At 41.3% G+C, this 25,720-nt stretch overlaps 1 protein-coding gene across 2 annotated transcripts in view; it reads left to right on the top strand.

Annotated features, from left to right (window-relative positions):
• KATNAL1 (katanin catalytic subunit A1 like 1) overlaps positions 1 to 23,855 on the top strand; it is a 41,399-nt gene extending 17,544 nt beyond the window's left edge. For both annotated transcript variants that reach the window (XM_033086587.1, XM_033086598.2), the window contains exons 4-11: positions 2,629 to 2,797; positions 9,433 to 9,557; positions 10,063 to 10,168; positions 14,560 to 14,718; positions 15,566 to 15,692; positions 16,665 to 16,799; positions 19,117 to 19,243; positions 20,676 to 23,855. In XM_033086587.1, coding sequence (XP_032942478.1) covers positions 2,629 to 2,797; positions 9,433 to 9,557; positions 10,063 to 10,168; positions 14,560 to 14,718; positions 15,566 to 15,692; positions 16,665 to 16,799; positions 19,117 to 19,243; positions 20,676 to 20,874 — 1,147 coding nt within the window. In that variant the 3' untranslated portion in view covers positions 20,875 to 23,855. The remainder of the gene's footprint in view (positions 1 to 2,628; positions 2,798 to 9,432; positions 9,558 to 10,062; positions 10,169 to 14,559; positions 14,719 to 15,565; positions 15,693 to 16,664; positions 16,800 to 19,116; positions 19,244 to 20,675) is intronic.
• Positions 23,856 to 25,720: the final 1,865 nt, after the last annotated feature.

Here is a 25,720-nt window from a genome sequence, read left to right as displayed (position 1 = left end):
CCAGCCCTGCTGCGGGGCCACTTCCCTCGCGGCTCGCACTTCCAGTTCGGCAAATTTTGCCACTTTGTCCATCAGATAAGGCGCACCGGACTATAAGGCGCACTTCCGGTTTCGGGGGAAAATTTTAGTCAAAAGGGTGCGCCTTATAGTCATGAAATTACTGTAAATTAATTCATTGAGAAAAAATTATTTAAACTTACAACCGGATTTATTTCTGACATTCTAAAGAGAGTCACTCCTTTATTCTGGTAGGAGTACAGTAATTTCACGAATACAAGCCGCACCAATTTGACTAAGATTTTGCTCCCAAACCGGAAATGCGGCTAATACTCAGGAGCGGCTAATATGTGAATAATTTTCTGACATTTACAACCTCAGAAGTGCCAGCCAGGGTGCCAAGCTGAGCAGCTGCAAAGCCACCATTTCGCGATTGTTACAAATTGTTACTCTGTTGCGCCGCGGGTGGAGCCTGGCTTCCTGCAGGCAGCACGGGGGGGCGGGGAGAGAGGAGGGAGAGCTCTTTCCTTCCCTCCTCTGCCGCAGCCCGGGGGAGAGACGGGGGCTCCGTCCCTGCCTGCCACCACGGGCCAGCGCCGGGCCGTGGTGACCGAGCCCAGTGGCAGCGGCAGCTGGCCCCCAGCAGCCCCACCGAGCGGCAGCGCCGGGCTGGGCCACCTGGCCCGTTGGCAGCCCCGAGTGGACCAAGCCTGCACAGCCCGAGCTGAGCCAGTAAACCCCGCCCTGCCGCAGTTCTGTTACTATTTGGCAACTTTGTTGCACACGGGTCCTCGCTGCGAACAACAGAGAGGTTTATACTCAGGTGCGGCTTATTTATGGACAAAGAACAAAATGTTTGCCAACACCCAGCGATGCAGCTTATACTCAGTGCGGCTTGTATTCGTGAAATTACTGTAATTAAGTGCCTGGAACTAGAGTTTGCTGCAGAGGTAAGTGGGCTTTTGGTGACAGCAGATGTTCTCATGTGCAAGGAAAAAACTTTTCCATTTCAGTTTATTTGAGCAAAAGAATTAATTGATGACTGAGGAGTCTGTAAGGAGCTGGAACTCCAGGATCTTGGAGGATGTGATGGTTAGAAATCACTCCCTACCTGCAGATAATTAAACCTGTGTTTAATCCATTGGTTAGTTTAATTGCTGAACATGTTGTGTTACACATGGGATATCTCTTCTGTAACCGTACTTAAGGTAACTTCAGTTAGCTAATAGATTTCTTAAAATAGATGCTTGTGCATTTTCTGAAATTGCTGTTTGCACCGTAACAGAGCTGGTTGGAAACAGATTCAGTTTACAGACAAAAATAACATTTATCATGTCAATATTTTTCTAACAGAAGAGCACAGAATGTTAACGTGTGTATGTTCACATAAGCAAAAGAGCAAACTAAAGTGAGAGATCTTGGTTAATGGAAAGAAATGCCAAGTTTATTTATAACTTTCTGTGCTTTATGATTATCAAAAAGATCTTTGCTTTTCAAAAAAAACCCCTAAGAATATTAGTTTAAAATTATATTAATGCTGATTACTTTTGTAAGTGGTAGAAATAACTCAGATTTTCTATGATAATGTTATGTAAAGTTCAAGATGTATTTATTCTTGTATTTTCCTTAGTGGTAAAGCCCAAATAGTTCATCTGCTTCTTTTAAGCTGAAATTTAAATCTTGTGCAAATAAGTAAGGAAACCTAGGCACTATTCTATGCTGTTAAGTTTGAAGAAAATGCATGAAAAGCAAAACCTTGCTGTTGTATCCAGCAGTATGTTTCAGAATGTACTCAATTTAAATTATATTCCAGGAAAATGTTTTTGGGGCTAACAAATTCTGAGTTACTCAAAAGAAGAATCAGTACAAGATTCAATAGTGGACAATCATTAAATTTGGGTGGCATTCCTGGCTGTTTATTTTAATTGTGTATTTCAAATTCAATCCTAGAGAAAAATGACAATGACACCTTGTCTTAAAACCAAATGTTTTCTCCTCATTCTAATGCTAAGTACTCTTTGACATTGTGGGTGATGTACACAAATATAGGTGGTTGCAGTTCGGCTCTGTTTGCTTTTGCTTTCAAGGCAATTTTTATGTTTTGACATTTTTACACTGGAGAATGAAGTCAGAGGTAGGTGGATTGTTTGAAATCTTTCCTCTTTGTTTTGGGGCCTGTCAAAGATTTTAGCCACCTTTTTTTTTTTTTTTTAGTTTCTCTATTTTTAAGATTTTTATTTTACCAGAAATGTCATATGTTTGTGTAGAGTTTGCGCATGTGAATGTAGCCTAATAGAATGTCCTGGTTTGGAGTCAGAGGAATATTCAATTTGAAGACTTTTACTAAATTGTTTCCTATTTTTGTTACATGGGTGTTGGTTTATTGTAGGACTGATTAGGAGGGCTGATCTGATAATGTTGTTAATTTTTTCTTTGGTGTGTTTTTTTCTTACTTTGGGTATCAGACAGAACCGAAAATGTGGTTTTGGATTTGCAGATATAGGAAAATAAGGCTTAGGGTCTTAGCAGCTTTAGCGATAATGTACTAAGGCAAATTAGAATCCTTCCTTCTTAATGTTGCTCTTCTTTTCGCTGTTTTTATCATGTTTTTGTTGTGGTTGCTGTTGTTAGGGCTCCTCCTCAGATAAAACGTCCCAACCGAGATGGAAAATCTTTGAAGAAGGACTCCCCAGGACTTCAGCCCCGTGGGCCCGTGGGCAGAGCACACCTGGTGTCCAAGGTGGAAAAATCTTCAGGCAGCCGTGAAAGGGAAACCAGAGTTAGAGGAAGAGATGACAAGGTAAGAAATGGGAAAGAACTTGGCAGGGAGGTGTTGTGATGCCCTTGGTAGCAAAGGGAAGCACTCTTAGCCATTTAATGCAGATAATAAAAAGTCACAATAATCCCATGTGGAAAACATAGTTCTTTCTTTTTCCCCATGATCAAAGCATGTATTGTGGTGATATTTATTAATTACACCAAATTAAGAAAAGTTCTGTCATGTTTACTCTGTGTTGGTGTGAGATTTTTTTGAGGTAGGGAAGCATAGTGTCCTGTTGCTGAGGGTTTATTATTCTTAGAGTGAAGACCATGGGCTTGTCTCTAAGTGTCATTCAGGCATCAAGTCCCTTCTCCTCCTCTTCCCTCATGTTTGGTGGGGTTTTTTGTCCTTAAAGGAATCCAGTACAGAGCTTTTGTAAACATATTAATGTAAAAAGTGCAAAAGTGAGACCAGTATCTTTCCCTGGACTTGGAGCATTATGAATCATAAGTGGTTCCACAGAACCACTGCCTCTACCATACCATAGTATAATTTAGGCATGCCTAGGAGTTCAGAACAGTTCCACAAATGCATTGATGATAGGTAAATCTGTGTGAAATTATTTGAAGTTACATACTTGAAAATTATGTGAGGGAGAAGTATTAAAAGCAACTTCTAAACAACTTTCATTTTCTCTGGTTTATGAAAGGGGTTTTGTATTTATTATAGTGTTTAGAAAGAAGCTTCTTGGAACTGTTTTGTTTTAAAAGTAAAAGCAATTAATTAAACTGGACTAATTTGGAGATGCTTTCTTTTGAAGATCCATGAAAAAGAAGCAGTGCTGAAGTGAAAGAAAAGGAGAAACAGTGATCCACTATAAAATGGTGATGTGAAAAAAAAGGACTGTTTCATGGCTGGAAAAAATGTCAGGGTGAAAATCAATGTTTCAGAGACACTTATGTTTTTAAATTAAACAGTGGAGTTAGTGCCAGGAACCCAAGGACTCAGTGGTATTAATTATACAAGCTGAGACTCTACTGAAGGGGCATTACTTTCCTGACAGACAAAGATACAAGACATGCCTTCCTGTGGGGGCACACAGTGTTGTACAGATCTTGAGAGATGACTGATAAAATATTTAGGCCAGTTTTCTTCCAAAATTTGGTTAGTTCCTTTGTGACCTTTCTATTGCACTTCTTGACATTTTAGGAATAACTCAAAGATACGCTTTTTCCATCATAAATTGTTTTCTGATACACAGGAAAAGTATTAAATAATCGTAGCCCTTATTACCATCAGAAGGTAGGGCCAGGCACATTTTCAGCAGTGCCACTGAGTGACTGTACAGATCAAGCATTTTAGAAATCTCTCTACCCTGGATCAGTAAGATTTAAAATAACCAGTGTGCCTCCTGCAAGCTATAAAAATCTTGTGAAGATCTGTGAAATTATTGAAAGTTTTGCCAGCTATATGAGGAATTGGAGTCATGGTGTGTGACAGGTTCACCAGATGTGCTTGTGTAAGGCAGCCTTCAAAGTCTTAGCTCTAATGAGGGTGAACTCTGCTCTCCAAGCTTTCCGGTGATGAGCATTATAGGGCTTTACTATAAGGAGCCTACAACAACATGACTTGTATAATGCTTGTCTCTGGGAATAATGTGATTAGCAATACGACTGCTGTGAGGTGCAGGAAAAGTCATGAAGGTGTTCCATTTAATATGGTACATTTTAAACACCGCTCTTATCTGAATATATTGGTCACTAGGTGGCAGAAGGAAAATATGTCTACTCCTCAAAAATTCCAATACATGTGCTCTTGTATTCCCCTTTGTCTAGCTCCTTGGTGATTATTCTAGTTCCTTTGTCTGGGGTATGTGACTGAAAATCACCCCAGGTTACAAATCCTCATGTATTATATAATGGTTCTTGTAAGGGATCCATGATTCGCCTTTGAGAAAGATTTTGAATGAAAGGAGAAACAGCCAGGTGGGGGAAGTGGAAGAAGTTAATGCAACTTCCTATATTTTGCACACAGGCATGAAAATAGGTTTATCTTTCAGTTTTATCCTTAGTTCACAAGTGTTTGTTCTTCAGTTTCTGAGTTTGAACCATCAAGCAGCTTTCCTCTGTAGCATGGTATGTTGAATCAAAGAGATTTGGTAACTCATCATGTTCAGTTAAAAATAATAGGGCAAACCTGAAGCTTTAAATGAAGTAACCAGGTATCTTTTCTCCTACTAAATGTTTCAGCTCTGTAGTTTTTGGGTTTGGGTGCTAGGATAGGACTATTTAGAACATATAATGAATTATCCATTTTCTAAGATGTTGACTGCAGCAGAATAGGTTGCATGCTGTCCTGGCTATAGTACCACAATGTAACATGTTTTTTTCCAAGATAAATATAAGTATAATATGTATATTTTAGAAATGCACTGCCTCACTGAAACAAATGCCTTCTTTCACTGTTTATCCTCTCTAGACCATAACATCTTTTCATTCTGACAGGAACCATCTTGGGATAAGTAATTTTAACCTGACTATGCCAATAAAATTATCCTTTTTAGTGCTATATAAAATAATTTTGAACTAAACTCACCAGATTGTGTCTATCCACTAAATCCTTATGTGTCCTTTTTTTTTTTCCTAAAATACTTCTTTCAATTTTTTTTCCTTCTTAGTTCCACTGGAAATTATTAGGCCTGTTCTCAGGGTACCTTCTGTTGGAGCATTACTAAGAGTTTTAGCTTCTGTTTAATAGTTCAGTTTAAAGAGGCGACATGAATCCTACCAGTATGTCTTCTAGAAATTGAATAATACCATATCAAAGAACTGGAATACTTTTTTAGGAGTACTCTTTAGATTATTTTAGACTGTCAGTGGATAAGGACAGCAAATATTATGAAGGATATGAAACAGCCAAGGGCTGTGCAGCCATATCAATGAAGTGAATATTAACATCAATGAACCTATGACTTAAAAAATTAAATTATTTTTTATTATCCTCCTGTGCATCACCAACTGTGAGGTGAATTGAGGTGAAAGCACAGAACTCCATGTATTGGGACTGGAAGACTACACAATCTCCATTTGAAAATGCTGAAAGAATTCATAGGTGGAAGTGCAGGCCTGGGAGCACATTCTTACAGTAAAATTTACTTAGTCTGATGCTGTCTTGTATGAATGGTGACAGCATCAGACTGAGTTGTGTTGACAATGCCTCTATTGAGAAAGTAAAGGAGGTGATCCAGGCAACTGGAGCTGTTAATTTTTGTATGTTTTACAACAAATTTAGAGTGGATGAAAAGCTAAAGCCTTGGAACTAACTGAAGAGTGGAATAGAGTGAAATATGTTTTTTTAAGCAAAGGTGTTGCCTCTGCCAGGACTTTCTTTAGAGTTCTAGTTAATCTCTTATAGAAAGAAATTGATCTACCCAGACACCACATGGGAAGCAATTTGTTATTCTAGCATGTGGTGTAGAGCAATTTTAAAGTGGGATTAGGCAGCAAGGGGAAAGTAAACAAGCACTACTGAAAGGAGAAGTAGCAGGCAACTGGCAAATAATTTCTTATTTTGTATTTAAATTAATATTTTTGTGCCAATTTAACTTGGCACAAAAAAGAGGCACTAACTGAATTTGCTCATGATACCGCGTTGGGAAGCACCATCACCAGAAGAGGCAAGTAAGGCTGTTACACAGACAGGAAGAATTGGATGACTGTGTTGGAACTGGGATAATGTTCAGCAGTGCAGAGAAGCAGGCTGTGTTCTTGGAAACTATAACAAGAATTTCTTCTAGAAGCTGGGAGCTCAGCAGTAGAGGAGAAGATGGATTTGGATGTATCAGCAGAAACTGGATCAGGCTGAATTTCCATTTGCATTTTCCTGGTGGTGATGGGAAGGGCTGGCTTCTGGGGTGAGGCACAGTCAGTTACCACCTTTGTATGCAGTAGGAAGAACCTGCGGGAATGCAAGGTATCTTCAGAGTCCAGTTCTGGCCATTACAGCCAGAATAATTCTGTATGATTAATCTGCTGAGGTCGCCTTAAAGGGGGCAGTGTAATAATGCTATGGATGTGAATGTAAACAAAATCCCAGTCAACAAACCCCTGTTTGTTGAGGTGTTACCAGCAGAGAGATGACATACCTGTGCCATTATAGGAGGATCTGATGAGAAAACAGCTGGAGTATTTTGTGTAGAACCATGGTCAAGAAAGATGTTAACATTAGGAGGGAGAGAAAAAAAAAAAGCTTTACCAATGTGAATGGCTAATTATATTCAGTTTATGTTCCAAAAGGAGACTTACTTGGTTTGGTAAATAAAGGGAGAGCATAAGCCTGATGCAAGTATATCAGTATAGCAGCTGCGAAGTGCTGTGAAGTTTCTGCAAACTGCTGAAACTAATGCAGAAACTTAGGACAAGAATAGAAATAACATCAGTTTTGGAAACAAGGTTTTTGTTCCAATGTGTTAGCGCAGGTCTAATAGCTCTTCCTGATGGAAAGGACAGATGATTTCTAAATGTTTAAGACATTGGTTGCCTGAAATGATGAGATGGGATTGCCAAGGGTGGGAGTAGTCTTTTGCAGCCCTGTGTATCTATCTGTTGGCACACCTTCTAAGAAAGAAGCCACCATAGCAACTTTATTTAAAAAGCTGTTTTGTGAAAGTAATACCCAAAGAGATGACTGGAAAAATTATGCTTGTTCCTGCTGCCTAGTTTCAGGTGACATTTTAAAAAAATCATTATTTCTAGTCTATGCTCATTTATCTGCTGACTGAGAATTGCAGGTTGGACCAATCTGGGACCAGCATTAATAATATTATTACTTATGAAAACTATAACTACTTTAAATCTTGGTTTAATTCTGGAACTGGAGGCAAAAAAAAAAAGAGAAAAGAAAAAGAAGAATTCAGTGTCACTATGATGACAGCCGAGGTGATGCTGAAAGCACGTCTGCCCGCTGGCCGCCCTTCTCCGTCGTTCCGCTGGCGAGACGTGCCACAGGGCAGGAGAACCGGCGGTCCCTGCCACAGCTCGGCCCGCAGGAGCGGGGCCGGGATCGGGGCTGGATCGGGGCCGAGATCGGGGCTAGATCGTGCCGGGATCGGGGAGGGGATCGAGGCTGGATCGGGCCGGGATCGGGGCGGGGATCGGAGCCGTGCTGCCGCCCCGCGGCCGCGCCGGGACTCCCGGCGCCCTCCCGGCCCCTGGCCTGCCTTCCCCCTTTTATTCTCATATTTCTGCTCCGCCGGGCCGGGCTGGGCTGGGCTAGGCTTGGCTGCCCGCCGGGGTCAGGGGGCTCTCGGGGCTGCCCGTGCCCCAGCGTGCTGCAGCCAGCCGCCCTCCCTGCTCCTGCTCCTGCTCCTCAAGTCCTGCCTTCAGACTCGATTTCACTCAGGAAAGAAACAAAACCCGACCGCAACACGATAAACCGGTTGTTCTGTGATGTGCACAAAAATCTTTCTACTTGGAAGGCCAGTCCAGTGCAGAACAAGAGGAAGGAGTATGTAACAGACAGCGAATACCTTTCATTTCATGGTCCTGTTCTCTCTTTTTTTTTTTAATGGTTACATTTGGATTCCATTTTATCCCTCCTGAAATCTTGAAAACTCTGCAGGGTTTTTGCCGTTTCCTTTTTATCCTAGACCACTACATTTTTGTTTTTTTACACCAGCTTTGTACTTAAACACAGCTCTGAGCTTTGTTTCCATTGCAAAAAGCTGAGCTAGGAGTACTAAACAACACAAGAGTTCGCTTGGAAGCAAGAAATAAAAGTAGTGGGAGGATAAACTACTCCCTCTCAAGTCCTCGTGGGCAAACGGCAACTGGGAGGGTGTAATCGCTACCTTTTTGTTTTTCCACTGCGAGGTTATTTGTGTGTCTCCAGCTGCCTCTCAACCCGCCTTCGTCTAGGACGCTTTTGTCCAGCCAGCTGGGATTCTTTAACTTGCTGCTGATAGTGTTTAGAAGCTGAGTTAAGAGTCCTAAAGTAGCTCCCTGCTCAGCCCCCTCTGGTAAACCAGCACAGCTGCTTTTCAGGCAGCCTGAATGCTGGGAGGGGAAGCAATTTCCTTCAGAACTGAGAGAGGAGGGGAAATGTTGCTTCAACCCCATAAGCTGAACAGCACTGGGGAAGTATTAACCAGAAACTCTGGGCCATTTGGGGCAGAGGCAGAGGGTGGCTTGGTCACTGACGTAGCATTGGTGTGCTGTGGAAATTACTGTAGTCTAAGAAGCCTGGGTGTCTTTGGAGCTTCTTTAAGGCTTTTGGTGCAGCCCTTAAATAAATATGATCTTTTAAAAGCATTTTATTTGTTTATGAAGCTGGCCTGCGAATGAGAGTCGAGACATGGATAGTTTGAGGAAAGGAGATATTGCTGGGCAGGACAGCTTTAATGAAACAAGGGGAGGGAATCTTGGTTTTCCTCCATCAAAGACAGTGCATGTGACAGCTTCCCTGTTCCTGATGATAGTGATGATAGTGTCAGATGTTTACTTCTGACAGGTAGGGTGGCAAGTGTAGCATCTTCAAAATATGCTTTGGATGCTCTGGTCTTCAGCTAGTTGTGGCTGTGTCTTTGTGAGGCTGTTCCTGCATTCATGCCTTTGGTTGGCCAGGAGGTGTGTCAGTTGTGTAATATTCTTATGAGTCTGTATGATTTTCACTTCTAGGGAAAGAAAATATCCCAGGAATTTGGTGATGGGGAAATTCCAAAATTTGATGGAGCGGGTTATGACAAAGACCTGATCGAAGCTCTTGAAAGAGACATTGTATCAAGGAATCCAAGCATTCATTGGTATGAGGATTTTCTCAATTCAAGTGTTTTTGCTAGTGTGGAAAAGGGGAGAAATTACCCATCTTCAAACTCCTAAAACAGGGAGACAACATAATCTTCTACCAACAGGCAAAAATGAGATCTTCTAGTTTAACAGTTTATTAATTTGATTAAAGTTAAGCTTTTGTTGCTAATTGATATTATGTGCAGTACATCCATTAGAGGTACTGCTGAAAGGAATGTACACTCCAGAGATCTTTAAAAATACTGCTTTGGTGTTCACATTGTCCAAAACAATTTTTAATTAAGCAGCTCTGGGTAACATGAGTTGAAAATAATTTTTTCCCTGCCTTCCAAAAGTGGATTCAATTTTAGGTCACAGTATGATAGGAGTGTTCTCGTGAGGCATATGCTTGCATGCTAAAGGAAATGATACTAAGTGAAAAGCTTTTCTATTTCTCTTGTATAAAAATAGAAGAAATATAGTTGTATGACAATCTTATACAAGTTTCTTCATCTTGCACAGGGATGACATAGCAGATTTGGAAGAAGCCAAGAAATTATTAAGAGAGGCTGTTGTTCTTCCAATGTGGATGCCTGATTTTTTCAAAGGGATCAGAAGACCTTGGAAGGTGAGAATTTATGTGGTGTTTTAGTAAATGGCAAGCTGTAGCTACGTGTGTGTCCTGCTGTAACGCGTGGATGCCTGTAGCAAAGGCTAAAAAGGTAAAAGGGAACGATCATGAATTTGTTTATTAAATCTTCTCACGTTGATTCTTGTAAAAGGCACTGAAAGAAATGGCTGGAAGTGTATCTTGCCCTTAGAGTAATCAGTATTTTCTGTTTACTCACTTATAGCTTGTTGATATTATAATACTTACTATATGCCAACTTGTAGACGTGAGCACACAGATCATATCGACTGAAGCAGAAATGCTTAACAGGCAGCTCTACATATGCTTATGGTGTCCAGCTCTCATAGCTTCTCAGAAGAAAGCAGTGCTTGGGCTGGTTTTTTCCAAATGTTTCAAGTATCTCTCACTCAGACTGCAAACTGCAGGGCAACAGGAAGGATATAGGACTGAACTAGACTGATTGACCAGAAGTGAGCCCAATCTGGGCCTTGCTTAGAGCTAAGAAGGAAGAGGAGGGAGGAGTTTGGCAAGCATTTCTGTAAACAGCAATCAAAATGTTCTTGCTTCTGATATGGAATAGGTTGATGCTTGTTTGGGGTGTAACTAGTCACAACACAAGGCCTTTTTGGTTACTGAGAAGCATTACTGGGGAGAAGAGAGTGTTGCGAATTGTTGTGCAGTGGCACGTGTAGGGAATGCTGTGTACATGAGTAGTTTCCTGTTTAGTACGCTCGTTCAGCAGTGTGTATCAGATCTTGCTTTACTAACACTTGTTCTGCTTTTTCCTCATTGGTCCTTGTGCTTCCCTGGCTTATACTTAGGACAGACCTGGCAGGAGCTGGGAGATGGCTGCTTGAGAGCTGTTCACAGAGGTTTTAGTGAGTTGCAGGGGGAGACCCCAAACATACAGTCAGTGCAAACCTAGCCCCAGGCTATCGGGCCTTTGGAGTGCTTGTGGTCAGTACCAGTGGCTTTGTGGTTAACCTTAGGGTTAACTGAGCTGTCATCTTGGACAGAGCCTAGATGTTGTGGGTTACATGTGCAGGGTGAGATTTTAGTGTATTTTGAACAGCTGAATCTCTTCTTGGCTTAGAGGAAGTTGATCCATGCTCTTCTTTTAGCCTGTGGGGACCTCATCTATGTAGTGTTCAAAATCTTCTAAAAGAGTAAAGATCTGCTCTGCTTTTTCTCCACCTGTTAGCATGCATAGAGGGTGTAGTGGCCATCTGTTTTTAAGGCAGGTATCTCAGCAGACTGCAAGAAATGTAAAAAATGCCACTGGCCTTGTCTCCAAGTGTTGCAGTGGTGAATAAAGGAGCAACAGCTTGGCCCTTTAAAGAGTTACAATCTCCATCTCTTTGCATGGAACTACCTTTTCCTACTGAGCAGTGTCACCTCTGAAAACCAGGTGGTTGTAGACGTGGAAAAGATTCTAAGATTATTTCCTCTCTTCAGTCTGAAATGCAAATTGATTTCTGACAAGGCTATGAAGAGTCTTCATTGTTAGCCTTTTCCCTGGTGACTTGTGAAGCTGTAACTCTCATGAATTTATTTTTCACACAGAACAGCATGTATTTTCCCTTCTGTTGACCTCTGACTGTGCTATAAGGATGAGAAGTATTGAAGGGAAGGCTGTTTCTTGCAGTAATCAGTGTAGCAGCAGGCATTTGTTGAGCTTAGGAATTCAGGACAATAATTCAGGGAAAAAGGCAGCCGAAGCTGGTTTTGGATGTTCAGAGTCCTCTGAGAACAATTCCCAAGATAGCCCTCACAGTTTGTGCCTGTATTCAGAGGACTGTGCCTTGTCAGAAGGAGCCAGCTGTCTTCCCTGATTCAACACAGGTGCTGTGTAGATGCAGCCACGGGTTTCTGAGTGTCCGTGGGTTTGCTCTTTCTGTTCCTCTGAACTGTTTTGTGCCAAGAAAGCCTGGTTGCTCACTGTGCTTCCCACTGCTCTGCTAGTGATTGTTACAACAACAAGAAGTAACCCTGCAGTGATTTCATCAAAACACTTACTCCCTGCGGTGCATTTGAGCTTCTTATTGGAATACTTTGGATTAACAGAGCCTTAGAGGAAGAATAAAGAAGTCTTTGTGTTTGTCAAGGATTTTAAATAGTAAGTGGCAGCCTCCTAGTTTGCAGAAAGAGCAACTTGATCCTATGTGTTCCTGTTTGCAGCCATGCACATCTTGTTTTGCTGCGAACTCAAGTTCTTTTGTTTTGTTTTTTGGGGTTTTTTTTAACTGATATTTCTATTGTCTCTATCCCCAGAGAGCTCGATTTCCCCCAGCTTTACACCTGGTGTGTCTGCTTTGCACCTGTGTTATGCACATGTATAATGCCACCAGTACCACGTGCAAGGTAACCCTTCCTGTAACACTTAGCAGGAGGTGCAAAGCAATGGGCTTCAATTTTGGCAGTGTACAGAATGTGTACCTGAAGCCAGGATTTGACCTTCCAGAATAATGGAGAATTGAATCAATATCCCAAAAATGTCATTACTTCCCTGTGTCACCAGGTCCTGCACTTAACACAGTTTATCAAACACACACTTTGAATATGATTTGAATTGAGGTGAAGCTTTTTTTAAAATACTAAATGAACACATTTGAAGCTCAGAGAGAACAGTAAATCATCTCTGACCTGCATATTACAGGCTGAGAAATTTTCACCCAGTCACTCCAGGGTTGTATTTGCAATATTGTTGTAATATCAGTATAAATGTGCAGCCTCTCAAATTGGAATGTCTGAGTGTTCAGGGGGAGAAAGAGAGAGTCCATTTACTTTTTATGCTTGCTGCTCTGGAGCTTAGGAAACCTTGAGCAGCCTGAGGAGTGACTTTGGACTGTTAGCTGTAGAGATGGTGTGTGAACATTTCTGACTTAATTTACCGATGAATGTATGTTGAGCTTGCATTAGCTAAGTATTAAATGGCAATAAAGGTATTAAGAGTTAATGGAAAATGGAGTACAGAGAGGCTATTGCTTTTGAATGGTACATTTTTGAATAATTGCATTCCCGGTTGATTTGTTTTTATAGATCTCTTCCATGTCATTCTTTGTGCTTTTTGAAGTAAATTTTTTTGAGGAACAGATGAAATCTAATTTGCTGTATAGCTTGCATTTAAAAGATATTTTATTACTGTGGCATTTTATGTAAGTTATTAATTGCAAAGCGCATTATGATGTGCAATTCTAGCTCTAGCTAATTTGATTACCCTTGCAATACAGTACAATTTTAGGAAAGTCTTGTTAGCATGTAATAAGATCTTGCAATTGGGAGGGGAAAAAAAGTAAGCTGCTTGAGCACTACGTTTTCACTGATTTTACTTAAAATCATAGGGCCCTATACTAGTACTATGGAGAACATGAAACAGTGTTTTGTCCTTATGCTGAAAGGGTTGGAAAGACTACCCATAAAGATGACTGTATTTAGCAGTATTATCAAGAGTGATTAACCCATCTCAGTGATATGATCTTAACATGAGTTCTGAGAGCACTGTGTGTAAAGCCAAAAACCTGTTTGTGTAATGATGGGTAAATGTGCTGAGCTGCAGACATGTGTACTGCTTTCTTTCAGAGACCACAGATGGAAAGATACCAACCTGGGACTTAACAATTGTTTCTGGTTTAAAGCTTTCTGAATAATCACTGAAGTTCAGATTAGGCTTTTGTGAGACTAAGCAGTAGTCCACATGAGCCACAGTTGCTTATCTGTAAAACAGGAATAGCAGTGCAGTCCTGTCATCCAACAGCATGATGAGGATGGTGTTTCACCCAGGAATTGCTATGATGCAGTGGTGTGGTCATAGGAATATTGAGATAGAGAGATTAAGCAAAAACCAAATTGATGTATTCTGTGAATGCTCTCATGCAAACATAAACATCAGCCAGATTCATACATATTGTCAGCATATTTTGGGAAAATGTTTTTCTGTAGAAAATTTCTCTACTGATGGAGCACAACTTACTGTGAAAGTATTTTGATTTCTGTGATACTTTCTCAGAAAAGTGAAGGGGCCTTTGTTCCAAAAAAAGAGTTTACTGTCTTTGTCTGCCTGTGCAGCCCCTTGTGAGCTGGGAAAGGCCTAAGTTCAAGTTTAGACTCTGATTCTGAGCAAGGCTGTAAATCTCTTGTCCATTTCCTAGGTATTAGGTGCAAGCAACAGTTATTGGCTTTTGTGGTTCTGGCTCTAATGGAGTGATAAGAAATGGCAGAACACTTCCACACTGTCCTCAAAAGCAGGATACATGTCTTCTGTTTTCCACTGAGGAGGATTATGCTATTAATTTAAATCCAGATCTTGGCTCATATTGAGGTATTATGTAGAGTACCAATGGAAAAGTTTTCTTCATTTATCATTTATAACCTTTGTTCTCACCTTTCAGGGTGTGCTTATGGTTGGTCCTCCTGGCACTGGCAAAACAATGCTGGCAAAAGCTGTTGCTACAGAATGTGGGACAACATTCTTCAACGTGTCTTCCTCTACACTGACGTCCAAATACAGAGGCGAGTCTGAGAAGCTGGTCCGCCTCTTGTTTGAAATGGTATGTCCTCAATGGTGTGATCTGGGGCTCATTAAGGTGAGAAGGGACAGCACTCTTGGTTTCCTGCCCTTCCAGGAACATGTTGGAAGCATGGAGTTCACTGAACTGACACCCCCTCCACCAATTAGAAAAGCATAATTTCCGCATATGGTATGTTACTGAGGATTAAGAAGGAAATTATTCATTACCCATGTTTAGGATAGCATTTTCCAGACTAAATGGAGTTGTGACCTGAACAGAAATTCAGTACTTGTTTGGTTATGGGGTAACAATGGTATATGAAGTAGATTTGAAATTGGAAGGGATTTGGAACAGTTATTCTAGAAGCAATACATGTCTTAGTTCTGTTTTTGTTCTGAATGATGGTCACAAGCCTCTCAGTGAAGCTGTGGGTACAGTCTGTCATGCAGGGTGTGTGAAGGACATGTCCATATGGACTATGCCTCTAGGACCTCACTGCACTCCTGTAACATTCACAGCTAAAACCTAAGTCTCTTGAGATTGCTGAGCTCCCTTCTGTCCCTTATGCTTAACCCTCACCAGCCCAAAACCTGGGTATGAAAATGCCTGTATTGTGTCAAGAAGACGTATCCTATTGTGGTAGTGTTTCTTTTCCCATTTTCAATGTCATTTTACTGGGGAGAACCAACCAACACTGACCCAAGGAGTAGAATTTAAAGTGTATAAACCTCAGCATATGACAGTTTGTAAATCAAGGTCTTGAATTCCTCCCTTGTGACAGTCAGGGGAGATATGTATGCAGTATGTCTAGCAGGCTGGGTTGTGGTCTGATGAGGGCCTGTGCTTGTTGAGCAGCCTTAATAGTGATGTTTCCATTTGAATAAAGGCACGGTTTTATGCGCCAACGACAATCTTCATTGACGAGATAGATTCCATCTGCAGCCGCAGAGGCACGTCTGACGAACACGAGGCCAGTCGCAGAGTCAAGTCAGAGCTGCTTGTGCAAATGGATGGTAACAAGGGCTTAGATCTGGCTTTGAGGCTGGGATGCTGTTTCTTTACAGGTGGGAACGTAAGAACTTGAGCCATCTGGAAAACCTGGCTTTATGGATAAGAGAAAAATGAGGCAGAACTTGAGATGAGTGTATTTTTGGAGTGTTCAACAACAGATAACTGAAAAGGGTGTTCTGCTGTATTTTTTCTGAAATGGCTATTTTTAGGGTGACTTGAAAGCTCATATTAAAGAGACACAGACTCCAGGAGCAGCACATAATGGAGATTTGTGCAGTTTAATGCAGATATTTAATTTGTATTCAGTTTAAACAAAATTCTGCCCTTTGCTAGAGTCTCCAGCCGTGGAACCCCATTGTGAGATCTGCTTTTGCTGTATTCTGTGGCGGCAGCTAATATTACCCTTTTAACTCAGATGTAGTACCTGTTTTGTGCAGTTGCAGACAACAAGCATGACCATCTGAGGAATATTGTATGGTGTAGAGGTTTGATAGCCGCCTTTATATTGCAGCTATCATGAACTGCTGTATAAACTGCTGTATATAAACTACTACTTAAAATGTTCTCAAATTTGCAGGTTCATTGTGGTAAGCTCAGGATAGGAAAGCTTTTGATCTCTTTGCAGTCCTCACTTGGTAAGCTGAGTGACTCCTATTTCTTCTATGACCACACTTGTCAGAGATAGATAGCACTGTCAGTGGGACTAGTAGGACTACATTCACATATGACTGTGTTACTTGCACTGTCAAAGAATGCCCTCTCCTGACTCAGCAAAATAATGAACTGTCCCTCTCTCTATGATAGTGATGGTCTTGTGACACCTAGCTATGGGAAGTTTGGAAAGGGACACAGGACTATAGAGAGCTGTTGCTTAGCTTTGTCCAGGCTATGTCTGTCTGTGCAGTGTTTCTGAGCAAGCATCTCAATCAATAAGAGCTCTGAAGTAAAATGGCCCTGAACCATTGTACTTGCAGGGGTAGGTGGTGCTCTGGAAAATGATGACCCTTCCAAGATGGTTATGGTGTTATCTGCTACAAATTTTCCCTGGGATATTGACGAAGCTCTCCGACGGAGACTGGAGAAGAGGATTTATATACCTTTACCTACAGGTATTGTTTGATAAGACCATTTTCCTTTTTTCTCTTTATAAGATGAGCATTACGACTGTTTGTTTGTTTGTGAGGAATCCTGATGGTTTTGTGATGAGCAGTGTAATTCAGGGGTTAATAATTTGTCTGGATCGCTTTATTTTTAAAGAGAGTGAGAAAAAGAGAAATACTGCTTGCTTGGGGGCTGAAAAACAAAGAGCTGTGGCATTTCATTGCAAGCCATTGATGAGTTCTTATGTTTTGAAAGAGAGTTAGTTTTAATGAGCCTGGAATTATTTTAAATGTTTAACAGTCAGTCCTTGAGTGATCATCAAAGGCAGCCTTTGGACATGTTCGCAAATATTGCAAATGCACTCCATGCCCTTGCAGACAAATGGAAAGAAGTGGATCCATGAATTTTCACTTACAGGCTTAGTTCATTGCAAATCACTGCTTGCTTGCATTTATTACTGTGCTTCCAGTCACTCAGAATGCAGCAGGCTGATTACTTTCCTGCCCTAAGACATCTCAGCTTGTATTGTCTTTCCTAGCTGTCATTCACCTGTCCTATTAATTTTGAGATTCCTATCACTTGAAGTTTGCATAGCTCTGTTTCTTCTTGGTACAGTGGATGCCTCATCTCCCTGCATGAGCACTCAAGATAACAAGATGCATGTCCGAGGTGACAGTGGTTGTGACTGAGTTTAGCAGGTCTAAGGACACTTAATAGTTCTACAGCTTGTCTTTGCAGCTTACAGGCAGTAACAGCTCCTAACAGGATGCCTGTCTTTATGACCAATTAGTTTAAAATCCTATCAGCTCTTCCTTTTGTTTCTAATTAAACCAGATTGTTTTTTAACACAGTGTATTACACCCTGGACAACATAGGAGATGTGATCTGGTTTTATTTCCAGTCTTAGTTTCTGTTGTATCTATTCTGCAAGTAAGAATGTTGTGCTACTCTGAGTGATGTGATGCATTCATAACTGTGCTGTGCGATTTGATGTAGTCAGGTATTTTAACTGAAAAGGTGGTATGGTAGCATTTATGCACCTCTATATTGTGGAATTTGATGCAAGCATATATTCTGTAGTGTTTAATTTTCAAAATGCTGCACAGACTTGCTTAGCCCCACAGCAATAATTAGAAGAATGTTCTCCGATGCAGGATACTCTCTGCAGATATGCTGTGTGTACATTGTGCTCTCTAAATAATAAATCCCCATTTTATAGCTAGTGCCAGTTGTGTGTGATGGATAACTCTGTGCTCTTGACAGTTCTGCAAAGCACACAGAACCAGCAGCTCTAGACAAGCTTTCTATTTTCTTTTGTATTTCTCCTTCCCCAAAAGTAAAAAAATAGGAATTAGGGACATCAATGAATAAAACATAATGCCTTTTATTGGACATTTCTTTAAGACTTTAAGCCTTTCCTACTGTTACTTCTTCTGTTGTGGTTGTCCTTTTTTATAGGTCATAAAAATTGATCACTTGGGGAATAAAGATGCTGAGCTAGCATATTTTTCCTGTACAGTGAAAACCAGGAAACCAGTCATCCTCTTCCTTCCTATGCTTGTGCAGAGTAATACGGAGGCCTAAGCTGTCAAATGTGAATTCCCTCTTACAAGCTTAGGCTGCTTCATATATGTACCCAGATACACATATGCACGTGCCTCTGCAAGAGAAGTGGTTAATTGACTGCATAAATGCTCATTTACACAGCTGGTTATTACTGTGTGCACACACTGCATCTGGGGAGGAAAGTGGGATACCAGGGCATTTGTATCGAAAATATATTAATATATGTTTATTGTATTAATGTGTCTGTCTTCTATCAGGCTTGAGCTGATTTCTTGGGTCCCAACTGAATAAACTGCTTAAACATATGCTTAAAGTTCAGCCTGTTGTTAAGGGGTTTGTGCTGTTTGAAGCTCTTTTAATAGAATCCTTATTGTAGCTCTAAAGAAACTCTATGAATAATATGCACTCAAACCCATGAATAGGGAGTGGATCCAAAGGGATGTGAGAAGAAACAGAAATGTCTAGGATTGTGCTTTTGTGCCCTTGGGTAGTATGTGACCAAATGCTTTATCACCTGAGACATAACGGACATTTTTAATGACAGATTGCTTTGACAAATATCTCTCGACCGTGCTGTTTTAATATACTGCATTTAACCAAATACTTTACTGTATTTGATTGCACACTTCACTGTGACTTGTTCTCTCTCTTTTCTTATATTGCACTATTTTGTTCCTACTTTTCACTGAAAAATCTTGTGTTTATATCTTTTTAAATGTAACTCTTGCTAGTCTTCAAACAAATATTTTTACATTCTAGCAAAAGGCAGAGCAGAACTACTTAAGATTAATCTTCGGGAAGTAGAACTAGATCCTGATATCAGCCTTGAAGAAATTGCTGAGAAGATTGAAGGCTATTCTGGTGCTGATATCACTAATGTTTGCAGGTATCTCATTGCCTTTAATTTACAAATAGAAGTGCTTGGAAAGTCATAATTTGCATTATTGCGATACGCAGTACAGCTGAAACCATGCTTACAGTGTCTGTGTTTGAGGCCCAAATTTATTTACTGTATTCATGTATTACTGTCATGTGGAGTGGTACAAAGACCATGGAGTCTTTCTGTGAGATGTGGTTTTCTTAGCTATGAAGTGAAAAAAATTATCTGAGCAAATCTCGTGGTACAATTGGCTACATTTACTGTGGTTGTCTGCGTTTATTAATGTAGTGCAAAGCAGATTATTTTGGATTTTTTTTTAATTCCATTAGTCTAGTCTATCTTTTTGATTCTGTAATCAAAAAAATTCCTTTCACGGAATACTTCTTTGGGACTTCTGTATGCTGGATGTGTGGACAGCCCCCAGTGAAGCAGAGTCTTGGTGTCTACCTGAATCTCCTAGATGCAAGTGGGATATAGATTATAATATTAGTATTTAAATTATTTCCATCCTGTTCCCACAGCTTGTTTCATTTATTACAAATCAGTCTTTTCTGATGAAGGATAGGTATTTGAAGAAACTTATCTAAAGGAAGTCTATGTTCTTTAAGAATCCTGTCAAGAGAAACTGATCCTATAAGAGCATGGCTTGGGAATCTTTTTCTTCTCCCTCTGCTGCCTTTCTGAAAATGTGAAATCACTCCATGGATTTGGAAACACAGTGTGTGTCACGTAGTAGTGAAATTACCTGTTCTCCCTAAGGCTTGTGTTATCCCTTGCTGGGAAAAACCTGGGGAGAGGGAAAATGTAATTTCAGACTGCCTGTGGGCCACGGTGTGAGAAAATGAAGTGTTCTTCAAGCCGATGGGCCAGGCTGGCAGGATCTGAGCTGGGGAGGAGTCACAGAGCAGCAGAGCCACTGCAGGACCACGTGTTGCTGTGTCTGATGCCTCCTGCTCTGCCCTTCACACATCCAGGTGCTACAGACAAGCAGGCAGCCGAGCTGGGCTGCACTCTTAACCCTTGCTGACTGTCCTTTGGGGCTATGTTGCAGAAAGAAAGTTGAAGTCTAAAAGGAACGTGGTGTAAAAATCCAGCTTTGAGTTTGTCTCCCACCCTGCCCTTTTCTACTCTAAAGCTGTAAAATTTCATCTCCATGAATCATTGTAAAAGGTTTTCAGTTTTATAGTTTTAATTATCTCTGCACATTTACCATATGCTTAAATGGGTTTTGGTGCCAACACTTTCTTTATGTTGAATTAATGTAGTGATCTGGGAACATGGAAGCTACAGAAGATGTGAACTGTATCTTCTGTGGTAAATAAATGTTCTCTTAAGTGTTCCTGCCAGTGGTTTCTAGCAAGAGTATACAATCAACATTCATAGGCTTACAGCACATTCTGCTAGCAATTAACTCCCATGCATTGTCCTGTATTTCCAGGGATGCATCTTTAATGGCGATGAGAAGACGTATTAATGGCTTAACTCCAGAAGAGATTCGTGCACTTTCTAAAGAAGAGCTTCAGATGCCGGTTACCAAGGGGGACTTTGAGCTGGCTCTGAAGAAAATCTCCAAATCTGTTTCTGCTGCAGACCTGGAGAAGTATGAAAAATGGATGGCGGAGTTTGGATCTGCTTAATCTCAGTGACAGCTTTCCTTTACTGGAGTTTTATGGTTTTTGTTGTTCTCACTTTCAAAATGAGTTAGGAATCTTTTAAAGGTTTAATAAAAGGTTTGCCTCTGCCCTCATCCCACCCGTTTCTGGTGACAGGACCTTTTAAACTATTTGCCTTTAAAGGGAATGGACACAATAATGAGCTGATATTGTAAAAGATATTTTATCTCTGAAGCAGAAAAATATGACAAACAGGAAGGGAAAAATCGTACTTCTGAGGGTAGTCTTTTTATTTTTCAAATGAAGAGCAGTGTTACTTAACTTCCTCCTAGTCATTTTTTCATGGCTGGAGTCAATAAATCAGCTGGGGCATGTGACTCCAGAGGAACAGACAAGGGCTTGCTGTACCCCCTGCTCTTAAGTGCTGCTTCTGCCTCCCTTGAATGTGGCATCCAAGTTATTATTCTTTCTCTCTGTGCTCAGATATTCAGAGCAAAGCCTGTGGATTACTTGACATTACACAGAGGAAAAGAAGATCAGTTTTCCATCAAGACATGGGCCTGACTCTCATGTACACCCATTTGGAACTGATGTGACTTCAGACTGTTATCAGTGTTACCTGCAATGACTTCTGATGGAAATGAGAGGGAAATAAAAGGGCATGGATTGTTCTCAGTCCAGTTTATGCTTGTTCTCTGAACATAGTTTGAACCTGTTTGACCAGTAGGCACTTTGACTTAGATTATAACTTGCACTTTTATGCTTATATATCATCTTGTGCTTTGTCTGTGGTATCTAAATATAATTGATATTACTATTATTATTATTTTAGTATTAAGAGTTTAATAAAGACACTAATACTACAACAGTATTTAAAACACAAGACTGTCCTTAAAACAAGTGGCTATTAACTTCCACTTCTGATTGCATATGATCTTTTTCCTAGCATACTAGGCAATGGGACTTGTACCTGTTTATGTTGTAGAACTGTTCATGCTTAAATTTTTTTGGTGAAGATTTCTTTAAAATGTATAAATATTACTGGTTTAGTAATATTTAGAAAATAATCTGTATTATCTAATTTATGGTTTTAGCTGTCTCTTCCCTTCCCTCATACAAGTGCAGTGATGAAAAGGGTTCTAAAGTCTAACATGAGAAATCCTCTCTAGAGTATACCTGTCACACTGACTGTATGAGCTTTTCACAGACTCAGCCTGTGTGTCCAGCACAGGAAGATTTCATGTGGCAGGAATGTGAAGGAGTGGTCAAATAACCAGATTTACAGAGAAATATGCAAGGTCTCAAGTTTTTGGTGATGTTGTGAGCTAGGTCTTTAGTATCTCGGTGGATGTGAATTGCCCTGCTGTTTGTAGGTATTCAACCCTTCAGCTGTCTGCAGCGGCACAGACAGATGTGATGAACTGGAGTAAGAAACACACAGCACCTCTTATTGAATGGGAATATATCCTTATTTGCTGCTTTCTGTTAGTTCTTGGAAGTTCCCAATAATGACAGTAATTCAGCACACTGCTCTCTTGGGCCATGACATATTAACCACTAAGGCAAAAACCTTAAATCACATGCTTAGTTTGCTCAGAGAAGTGGTAAAATCACTATGCCTGGAAGTGTTGAAAAAACGTGTAGATGTGGCACTTGGGGACATGGTTTAGTATTGAACATGTCAGTGCTGGGTTAATGGTCAGATTTGATGATCTGAGAGTCCTTTCCAACCTTAGTGATTCTATAATTCCTCCCGGGGAATAACTGGACCATTATAGAGAGAAAGCTCTGAAAATACTGCTATGGATTGTAATTTCTTCTTTAGGCTGCCACAGTTGTTCTTTGTTTGTTTGTTTTACTGCAGTAGAAATTAGTAAAGTTGCATAATTTTTTTGTGGCCAATGCCAGATTAGTACTACAGGGTCTCTCACTAAAGAGGCCATTGCTGCCCAAGGAGCTTAATCTACACAACCAAGATGTGGAAGGGAGTTGACACGAGTGTCAGTAACAGCCCTGCTCAGGTGCCCAAGAGCAGTGCTGGGATTCAGCAGTTGCTGCTTAGGGGGGTCTAAGTACCATTTTGCTCAGTTTCACATTGCAAGCAGCAGTGACCTTCCTACTGATGAAAGCACAGCACTTGGTGAAAATGTCAGTCCCTGGCTCTTTGATGAACCTTCTACCTTAAGGCATTAAACTTCCCTCTTGGCTGTTAAGCAAAATTCACTGTACTGGGTATTCCCTTTAGTAGGAATTATTCAGGTGCTGCAGTCTGTTTCTCTAAAGGTCATGGTTTTTACCCCAGAAATGTTTTTACTGTACAGGTCCATTCATCCTTTACAGCTGCAGAACAGAAAAATGAAAGTTTTCGGGCAGTAGATGTTTGTGATGGTTGTGCCCCAGCCTTACTGCCATGGCTTGGGCCCTGCTAGATCAGACACCCCACAAGTCCGAGACCATCCCTTCCCTGCTGAGACCTTTCAGGAAAGGGAGCTATCCTTGCATGCTTACCCTTTTTTTTGTCATCTTTACCAAGTCATGCTGGCCTAGGTGGGCTTGGAGACTGGGTTATTAATTCCAGGGGAGCCAGCATTGGATGCAGCAAGGAGCAACCCAGGAAGGAAGGGCAGCCAACAGTGGCAGCAGCTCAAAGCCCAAAGGATGAACTTATGGCTCAAAGTAAGACCAAGTCACGTCCCACTGGTGGAAACCTTGTGTGAGGATACTGGATTCCTTGGAGAGCAACGTACAAGCATGTCAGAGCCTGCTGTGACACTGTCAATCTGCACCTGTTTGTGTATGGAGATCATCCACACACATGGGGGCACACACACAGAGTAGGTAGTGCTTCAGTAGTTGTACCTACATTACATAAAAAACATATTTTAAGCTGTGTTTACGTGTTTTCTAAACATCTGTGAAGGCCCTCTTGGGTGGCACTGTTAATTTTTGTACAATACACAATCTGGTTGCATGAAGTAATAAATGTGCGCTAGAGTCTGTCCGTCTCCCTTGAGTGGGGCTGTGAGTGCTTTGCTGCTAAGTGCTTCTAAAGGCTGCCATACAATCTGGATCTCTTCAGGATGTCATGGTGCTCTTTCACCAAAGTCCTGGATGGAGAGCAGTTAAAGCAGAGTCTGGGGTTTTTGGATAAAGCTGTCAGCAATTCTTTCTCTCTAAATTGGCCTTTTGTTGCCACAAGCTATAAAATGGAGAATACTCCAATGCTCAGCACATAGAAGGGTGGGTAGGGGAGAGCAGAGGCCCCAGCAGATGTTCAGTGTTAGCACCTGATTCAGACCTCACAGAGCCAGGCAGCCTTTTTTATTACTTGCCCCTGGGCTGGAAGTATAATCAGGCTCCAGAGAAGCTGTATCATCAGCTGCCTGCTAACCAGGAGACTTTCAAGAGCAAAACTTCTATTAGGAAGGAGCTTTCAAACTTGGAAAGAGACCCCGTGTCTCCTGGGAATGAGTTGATTATTTGAATTTTCTCACTAACTTCCTTATGAAAGAATTGGAGTTTCCAGTGTTTCATAATGCTTCAAACATGAAAGAGTGAGCAAGGGAAATGCTGATCAGGGGATTTCAGGAGAGGTCAAATCTTTGCATAGGAAGTTCAGCTCACCCTAGTTTAAAAGAGACTGAAATAGCAAAGGTGCACTGACTTGTTCTGATCATGGGAAAGATGAAAGAGCTTGTGTGATGTAAAGAAGTCCTCCATCAAATGAGCAAAGACTTCATGGTACAATCCAGGCATGAAGAGGTGGAAGCAGACAAAGAAATGTGATTTTATTTTTTTTTATTTGTTATTGGAATAAGCCACCTTCAATCAGATTGGGAATTGAGATGTTTTTTCAGCGCTGTAGTGACAGATAAGTATGTGATGAATGCACAGGTGACACTGTGCTGCTGGGTGCAGGCAGGGAGCCTGGGAGTCCTAGAGCTGCACACTGGTGTAAAGTGGGTGTCAGCACCATGGCAGCAGCTGAGCCCCCTCTGTGTGAGCTGTCCACCAGGCAGCAGGGTGGTGCAGAGTGGAGCCAGGATGGACAAGAGTAGACTCAGTAGGGCTCTGATGGGATAAAGCAGACTGCTGGTGACAGCAAAGGCAGGATGATGGTGCAGTTCTGAGAGTCTCACACAGCCGTTTCCCTGCACTTGTTATGGGTTTCACTAGAGCTCTGTGTGAAAGCTTGGCCATGGCTGGGGAGGCCTCAGTCACTGTGTTCAGAGCCCAGCTGCCACACACACCACAGCTTATAGAGCTGCAGCAGCAAGTGGTGCTCCTGCATCCCACAGCACAGGAACATTTGCCCCTCTCCTCCTTCTGAGCCTGCCTGGTTCTGTGAGTTGGCTGTGACCTGTTCTTGTGACCCACTTACTGCATACATGGTGATTCAGTACCTCTAATAGAGGAGTTCCTTTTGTGCAGTACACAGCTGCCTTTTCCTCTGCTGAAGTGTCATGCTTCTACACATGTCTGCATGTAGGTGTCTTGGAAACATTCAGGCAATTTTCCTCTTCTTTAGAAGGCCCCCCAGCTAGCATTAAAAGCAGGTGGGATGAAATGTCTTGGCTAGCTTGGTTGCCTAATGCAAGAAAACTTACCTCAGCAGCCAAGGAAGTGCCACATGGAAAGTTCTAGCTTTGTTATGAAGTGGCAAAATGTGGGGATGTTCCCACTCCTACTGCAGAGCCAGAGTTAGGGTTGTGTCATTTCCAAGCTCCGTTTCCTGGCTTTTGAGTATCTGTGATTGTTGCAGTAGGAATATTTTTCTCAGAGTTAGGGGGAAGCCATGGGTTATTTGTTCAGAGTCCAGGTTAGGATTTTGGAGATCCCATGATCTGATTGGTACAGGAAGTAACTGAAC

This window comes from Catharus ustulatus, chromosome 2 (assembly GCF_009819885.2).
Source record: "Catharus ustulatus isolate bCatUst1 chromosome 2, bCatUst1.pri.v2, whole genome shotgun sequence".
In the NCBI taxonomy this organism is placed as follows: Eukaryota; Metazoa; Chordata; class Aves; order Passeriformes; family Turdidae; genus Catharus; species Catharus ustulatus.
Note: the sequence above shows the minus strand (reverse complement) of the source record. Positions and strands in the feature narration are given on the sequence as shown.